Genomic DNA, 8,623 nt, shown 5'->3' with positions numbered 1-8,623 from the left:
ATCAATCGTAATGTATTCACATGGCATTCTAAATGCACTAGTTTTATTGAAATATAGCAAGTTTGGAGGAAAATTTTCAATAAAGCACGTTATAGAAATATAAAAGATTGAGTTCATATAAATTCTCTAAATTGCTATGGACTTGCTTGCATAGAATCAAAAGGTTGAACCCTATAAAATATGTGTTTGTCCCTTTTTTTAATTGAAATTTCTGTGTTTTTTCTTTGCTCTATTTACAAACTTTTTGCAATTTTTTAAAATTTAGAAGAATTAGCACGATCTATCCCTATATTTTCCTATTATTATTTCATTATTATTTCATTATTATTATTATTATTATTATTATTATTATTATTATTATTATTTGTTCTGGAAATTAGATTTTTTTTGGAAGGAAAAAGATGAGTTTTGAGGAGAGGAGAATCGGTCAGACGCCGGTCGTTTCGGTGGTGGGGATGTACCATAGCATTTTTGTTTTATTTAATAATTAATGTTTAATTATAAATTAATTAAGTTTAAAAATTTGTCTAACAAATTACTCTCTATTATGTTTTTAATTTTATAAATAATCTATATTTAATACTACTTTATATATATATGTCTAAATATGTGATGTTACGTGAGTTATTAAACTTTAATCAAACGCGGCCTAAACTGAAGCGAAGACAGGCACAACGGTTTTGCTTTTACTCCTACTCCTGCAATCGGAGGTCTCAAAGTCGAAGAGGGTTAATCTAATCCCGCCGCGTTCCACCGTCGTCTAACCGCCAGCGGGATGGCGGCCGCCGCGACCGCAGCCACCGCCGAGATCGGGACCGCCGTGACCGCAACCAGCTCCGAGATGGAGGCCACCGCGACCGCCATCACCACCGCAGCCGCCGCCGGACCGCCTCCGGCCATCCCCGGTGAGCGCCCTCGCTTGAGACTTCGGTTCTCTCTCCCGCCGTTTCCTGTGTATCCGGGGTGGTTTTTGGAGGCATCGTCGCCTCGCGAGATAGGGCATAGGAGGAAGGCTTTTTGGTCGAGCACCTGGCGGCTGGCGCAGGGTGTCCACGCCACCAAAGCGTAGTGTCTCCGGTGGCCTCGTAGCTTCCAATAGAGAGAGCGATCGGCGATTACGTGCCGTAAGGCGTGCCCCACCTCTCGCGAAGGTGGTTAGGGCTTAGGGGAGGGGAATTAGAGCAACCGAATCGAGGTGTAGGGGGGATGCGGATGGAAGAAATGCGAGGTATAGCCGTGGGCAAGTTTGTCAGGGGGATTGGTCTTATGAAACCTCTGGATTGAATGAATCTAGTGAGCTTGTGGGAGCTCATCCTACGTTTAGGATCAGTACCAGTCTAGCTGGAGCTGGATTGCGTGGCAATTTTTTTTTATTGTTTTTTTCTGCTTTTAACGTACGATTCATCATGTTTCTCTTATTTTGTTAGTTCTGTGGCGGTTTGTGTTACCTATCCTTGCAGGGAATAACTTATGGTGTTCAATTGCGTGGTAATTTGTTGGTTGCTTTTCTGCTTGAAACGTACAATTCATCATGTTTCTCTTAATTTGTTAGTTTTGTGGCAGTTTGGTGGTTGGTATGTGCTTGTCTATGACTAGCAATTTTGCGTGACTTTTTGCTTTTCTTTTGTCAGTTGTGTCCTTTCAAGTTGTATAAGAAGGCAATCTGTCTCTATGTTATGATCTTAGTACTGTAATTTTTTTACGGGATAACATAGTTCCTCCTTCATCAAGTATTAGGGCACCCGTAGTGTGTGACCAAACTGAAGTATGGGAGTTTACCAGTATGACTGGTGATTCGATGACCATAGTGCTAAATATTGTCTGTTGGGTCCCACATAAAGAAACAAAATGACAAAAATGTGCATTTTCTCTTGTCCCACCGCCTTTCCGATGTGTCTCTTTTTTGCCACAGTGCACTTCCTCTCCTTCCGCAGCATAGATAATTTTTCGGTTCAACTTAGTTTGAACCATCTGCTGCAGCTGAATTTGCTTCAGGCATGTAGAGTTCCGCCGCTGCAATGTGGTCTGTTTGCTTATGCTAGCTGTGGTTCGATTTTGCAGAGCACTGGAGCTGCTCTTACTCCTTAAACTGATCTGGTGTAAGGCTGACAAATGATCACTGGCCTTTGTGCAGAAGGCCCATTCCCTCCAGGCCTCCACTTGCATGCACTGTTCCACTGCCTGATTGTATGATGCTGTCTCATCATCATTGTTTAGCTGTATCCATCCCAACTGGAATTGTACTTTTGACCTTTACTGAGTCAAGCTTGAGTCAGTAATGCATAGCAAAAGCTACGTATCTAGAAAAACCAAAACATCTTATAACTTGGAATGGAGGGAGTTACTTTTTAAATACTTCTAATAGTTGCAGCAGCCATAGTGTTACTGATGGCATGCACTGGATGGATGCCACATGTTATTCATAGGTTGTTGAGAAAGTTGGTGCACATGAGGATGGGTCAAGTCAAATATCATGGCTTGAAGGGGATTAAGGTATTAGAAGGTGGAGATGATAGAACTAGAGGGGTTGGGACATACTGCCTGCATTCCAAATTATAAGATGTTTTGGCTTTTCTAGATACAATAATTTTTGCTACGTACTTAGATGTACACTATTACTAGAACTCTAGATACATAATAAAAGTAATGCATCTAGAAAAACCAAAATGTCTTATAACATGGAATGGAGGGAGTAGCAAATATTATGAGAGATGTATTTCTTTGAATGAAACTTGTATACACAACCTGATTATAGAGTATAACAAGCTTCCTATGATATGATCTCTATCTCTTACACTTCTGTGAAAGATGTATTTCTTTGAATAAAACTTGCATCCACAGCCTAATTTTAAGTATAGCAAGCCTCATATGATATGGTCTCCATCTCTTACACTTTTGTAAATTTATCTCAAACTTATCATCATATCAGTTTTATTTTTACCGGAGTCAATCATGAACTCTTAACTTGTCTATTGTTCTTCCTCTTCTGATTGAACCCTCCTAAACTGTCGTGTAGGCTACTGTCTGTGTCCAACCCACCAACATCTTCCTCTGCTGCAATTTTTACCTATGCTCCAGGTGTGGTTTAGGAATCTGACTTGGGCTCTAGTACCTAATTTGGCTCGCAAATATTACTTGGTAAAAGTTTTTAGAACCAGGTGTCTGGATAACATGTAACACTGACTGGCGCTATGCGTCTCATCTGATCTTTTGGGCGAACCAATTTGATAACCAACTAGACATTTAGCAGCCTTTTGTTCCTCCTACCAAGTACCAACTCCACCTGCCCTCAACATGCAGCAGCAGAGTTTGATCTTTTTGGTTGTGAATTTGAAAAAAATGCATGCTTTTTTGAACTGTTTTTCTTTAATATGTTCTTGTTTATAGGAAGATCAAATGAAATACCTAGAATTAATGCATTTTTTAGTCTATATACATTGATCTTCAATATCTCAATATGCCTGTATAATTTCTACTGGTGTACTCTGATAATTCTATGAAGAATGAAATTGTCTTACTATTATTTGATTTTTTGAATGGTTGGTTTTGTGTTATACAGATAAATATATGCATAAAAACCGCTTGCAATCATTTGCTGAACGAACGTACAAGAAACCACCAGTCTACAAGGTTGAGTCTGAAGGCGCGTCTCATCAGCCTAAGTTCAGATGCACAGTGGAAGTGGGTGGTCAACAGTTCTCATCAGCTGGTAGTTTTGATCGCAAGAAGGAAGCAGAGCAGGATGCTGCTAGAATTGCTTATGAGATCTTGTCAGCAGTTGGAGAGGATGACATTAAAGAGGCATTTGGGCTTATTGATCAGGTATTCCTTTTCACTCTGCTCCCTGTTCTGGTCATTCAGCATCTTTTCACCTCATGAGCAATGATTCTTCATATATTTGATGTGTATTATGCTATACATAAATTTGATGGATAACATAATATCTCAGTGCATTTGACCATAATCAGGTATCATAAAAAAACATACACCTTCCAAATCTGTCATGAAGCGCATTCTGATAGATGCTGCAAAATTTTAACTGTTGAGTTGTAAATACTTTTCACCAATAGCGCCTTGAAGACAAATTCCCTTACAAAGATTGATGGCAATAACAGGCAAGGGTTCAGATAAGGAGGGTGATAGCCCCCCCTGGGTGCCAAATCTGATTTGTTTTCCAGCTCACTAAAATCTGTTAGGAATTTGCTTATCCAGGAACTGTATCATTGTAAGAAAGTGACATGAGTTTTTTCGATTAAACTTGCTGCACTTTTTTTTTCCTGTTTGCTTTGAGCACATCTTTGTAACTCTGTTTTTTCTTGCACACTAATAGCATGTTTGGCACCAATTTAGTAGTATGCATGCAGTTGTGCATTTTTCGGGTGGGAACACAGGTGCCAGTGCTCTGCGAGGGGTTGAATGCCTTTGTTAAGTTTCTAGCTTGTGTACTAGACACACAAGTGTACTTTTGTGTGGGCTGGTGTGGGTGTGGAGTTTGAATGTTTGCTGCTTTGTACCTCTCTCCTCTTATATACGCAAAAAGGAAAAGTAAATTTATGTTGTATGATATATTTTCGAGATGTTAATGTTGAGATAACAGTTTCATTAATATGGCATTACCATGTACCAATATTTTGTTGGTTGCAAGCTCTCATCTTTAAAATTTTATTTTATTTTTCTTTACCTTGTGCATATAATGTATACATTCTTTTTCTTCTGTTCAGGACGCGGTTTTCTGCAAATCAATTCTCAATGAATTTGCTGTCAAGACAAAAACCACTTGGCCCTCTTACTCTCTAGTTTATATAGAGAAGCCTTTGACGCTGTTTGCTGCAATTGTGGTGTTTGATGGGAATAGCTATACTGGTGAATCTGCACGCAACAAGAAGGATGCAGAGCAGAATGCAGCTCGTGCTGTGATCAAGTCGATTTTAGGTATTTTATTTTACCTTGATCATGATTTGAGACCTGGCAACATTGAACCTGTTTGCCTTGTTATCATATATATAACTAATAATTCAATATGATGTTGCAGCTAAGCATAACACTTGTATGGTGGGAATTGTTAGATCGAAGAAACAACTTATAACTGCCGTCAAATCTTCTGGAAGCAGCCCAGCTACTTTTACTCCTATACAGTTTACACGCCCTGTTTCACACGCAGCATTCGGTACATCTCTACTTTACGGCACAGGATATGTTTTTTTCTATAGTTATTACAGCATGTCTACTGTATTTGCAAGCACAAAATATCTTCTCAAGCTTGTAAGTGTTAAATGTTGGTTGCAGGCGGACCAGATCATGTAGCACCTATGTTGCAAAATGCATCTTCCTCGTTAGCTGTTCAAGGAGGCACCAATGCTGTACCTGCAGTTGGGACATCTGCCAACCCATCATCAGCAAATGTAGGCCACTCAAAGTCAAAGAAGCGCAAGGGCAGAGTTTAAGGATCAAGAGTCAATGAAACAAGGGTTGCCAAGGGGCTGGTATTAACTTCTCAGCCATCAACATCAGGGATAGGACAATATGGTCAACCTTTTAGCATTTTATTCGCCTTGGTATCTCTGCATGTCGTGTTGGTTGCTCAAAGCATTGCATTGCACATCGTTTTAGGTTGTTTCTTTTAACCTGAACTTTTGACACGTTAGGGATTTGTAACTGCATAACAATTTGGCTGCATGTGGAGCAATTCGTCCTTCCTAAATAGGGCCTAAATCTATATCTACATGTATATATATCTCTTATAAAGTAAAACCCTACTAGAAGCTTTAACTTGCACCACGGCGTTTTACGTCCTGTCTTCTCGCTGCATTAGGCATTGTTTAGTTTACCCCGAAAACTAAAAAATTTTCAAGATTCTTCGTCACATCAATTCTTGAAGCATATATATAAAGCATTAGATATAGATGAAAATAAAAACTAATTGCACAGTTTGCTTATAAATCACGAGATAAATCTTTTGAGCCTAGTTAATATATGATTGGATAATATTTGTCAAATAAAAACGAAAATGCTACAGTATCGAAATCCGAATTTTTTTTTAACTAAACAAGGCCTTAGTTTCGACCAAAGATATAACGAATGGTCACAATCTTGAAGAGCCGTGAGCAACTTTGCAGTCCCCCACAACTTCCACGCTCACTGCACATTCTTTGACGTTTGCTTTACCTCCCCTCTGAGTTCTTAGACCGTCTTCAATAGCCAACCGTCTTCAATAGCCAACGCATCACGGCATCTAAACCTAAAATGCCTACTTGATGTCATTTTATTGGAAGAAAACGTAAAGGACAGACCTATTAGTCTATATCTATACTTAATAATAAAATAACAAAAATTTAAGCTTTTTTCGTTCATCTATTTATTTGGTCGGATAATGAAGAGTTTCTTCCGCCCCGACTTATATATATAGCTCGTACTCATACGAGTTAGAATAGCTCTTGTCTAGCGCGATATGGAATCCGATTCCAAAACATATTAGGTCGTGTAGGTGATCCGGACTCATAAGCCTTCCTAAGCTTGCCGTACCCACAAATTCCATAGTTGAGAGGAAACTACCAAAATCAGTTTTTTTTTTCAAAAACTCAAACTTTTACTACTCAAATCGGAATTTCAAATTTAGCCATATCAATGCAATATCCCATAAATAGTTTTTTTCCAGCTTTCCCACATACGTGATCGTTTCTGATCTATGTTGTGCAACTATTTTTTCTTTTTAGCTATTTTCGATTTAGATGAAATAATAGTAATATAGACAATGTTTTCCTAAACATTAAACGGTAAACAATCAGTCACCTGCCGTTAGCCATTACTCGGGCTAAACAATCTATTAAATGGGCTAAATTGTCAATTAAACGGGCTAAATAAATGATTAAACGGAAATAGTGTACCACTGTGTAGCGTTTACATGACATTTAAACGGTGTAAACAGTCATTTAGATGAACAGTAAATATAGGTAAAATAGAAAAAAAAAAGGTATGATCTCACCTCTCCTTGATCACCATGCCATTGCCAACGCAGTGTCTTTAAGTCAAGTCCGATTCCATTACGATCATTGGAGTTTTCATTTTGATTTCTGTTTTTCTTTCCGAGAGTTCCAGAATTTCATATTTTGTTTTCAAGCCTGATATTACTAGCCATGCCCGAGTTTAGTGTCTAGGTGTTGTACCTGCAGTTCATGCATGTTTTGCTGGGTAACAAGACTAGGGCCTTGTTCAGTTGGCGAAATAAAAAATTTTCGGCCATTGTAGCACTTTTGTTTGTTTGTGACAAATATTATTCAATTATAGATTAACTAGGCTCAAAAAATTCATCTTGCGATTTACAGGCAAACTGTGTAATTATTTTTTGTTTTTTTTTGACTATTTTTAATGTTTCATGCATGTAGCGCAAGATTTAATGTGACGGAGAATCTTGAAAAGTTTTTGGTTTTTGGGGTGAACTAAACAAGGCCCTAGGTTGTATGTGTCCGTGTGTTTGTTAGCACGAAGTGAAAACATGGATGCTTCAATATTTATTGGATCGTGAGAAATTTGCATATGGGCACTAGTAAATTTAAGAGCAACTCCAAGAGCTTGGCTAAAATTGGTAGTTAAATTCTATTGTTTAGCCATCTTATAAAATAGAAAACTTCTTAAAAAAAGAAGAAGTCTACAACAGTCTTGCTATTTTATAAAATCAGATAGCTAGTGTAAGTGGTTGGCTATATAGGGCCACCGAAAATCAAGGGATGACCAACTTTCTATTTTACAAAATTAGATATCATATCTGTTAGAACCTACTTTTTGCTATGTAAATTCTAAAATAGTATCCACAACAAGAATAGCCAAGCTCTTGGAGTTGCTCTAAAATACCTACTTGATGTCATTTTATTGCAAGAAAACGAGGATTAACAGAAGACGTAAAGGACAGACCTATTTTGGGTGGGTTGCAATTGGGATCGCAAATATGGGTCGCACTGCATGCTGCTTCTGGCTCCACTCATGCCGCTCAAAACTGTTTTTGCCATGCTTTTGCGTTTGCTGTTGGAAAAGAGAACTTTTAGGTATGTGACCCTTCACGACAGGGTGATCCAAAACATCAAATGGGGCTCGATTTGTGCGGTTGGAGATAGTCTTACCCTCTGTATCTACGGAAAGATCGAACAAACGGTGTTGCCACCGGAAAGCACGACAAACGGCCCTGAACACACTCGAGGCAGATTGAAAACAAAAATTCCTAGTGAAGTTTGCTCTTTGATTGAGTTTGATTTCTATATTATAGGGATATATCACTTTCTATTAATAAGCAGGATACACTCCAATTTCTCAATATATGATAATGTTATTCGTTTCTCAATTTCATGTAAATGCATATTGTTACTTCTGAAAAGGGTTCACATATTCATTCATGAAAGGTCTGTTTAAAGCCTAAAAATGGAGATGCAAACTATAACGCTGTTTGTTTTACCGTTCCACCATCTTACTCCCTCCATACTTAAAAAACCTGACGTTTAGGACAGAATTGTGGTCACTAAAGAGTCATTAACTAAAGGTTAGTTTTCTATATCTACCTCTAATAAATAGAGCTACGTGGGCTCTTTATATGAGAAAGTAAACAATATCAACTAGCTTGTAAGTTCAGGTTTGA

At 38.3% G+C, this 8,623-nt stretch overlaps 1 protein-coding gene across 1 annotated transcript; it reads left to right on the top strand.

Moving 5' to 3' along the window:
- LOC8070014 (double-stranded RNA-binding protein 4) lies at window positions 647–5,775 on the top strand. Its single transcript, XM_002445403.2, has 5 exons — window positions 647–905; window positions 3,560–3,822; window positions 4,722–4,932; window positions 5,033–5,167; window positions 5,287–5,775. The coding sequence occupies exons 1-5, from the start codon at window positions 776–778 to the stop codon at window positions 5,442–5,444; spliced, it is 897 nt and encodes a 298-aa protein (XP_002445448.1). The 5' UTR covers window positions 647–775; the 3' UTR covers window positions 5,445–5,775.

Source organism: Sorghum bicolor, chromosome 7 (genome assembly GCF_000003195.3).
Source record: "Sorghum bicolor cultivar BTx623 chromosome 7, Sorghum_bicolor_NCBIv3, whole genome shotgun sequence".
Lineage (NCBI taxonomy): Eukaryota > Viridiplantae > Streptophyta > Magnoliopsida > Poales > Poaceae > Sorghum > Sorghum bicolor.
This window is presented reverse-complemented; position numbering and strand designations above follow the sequence as displayed.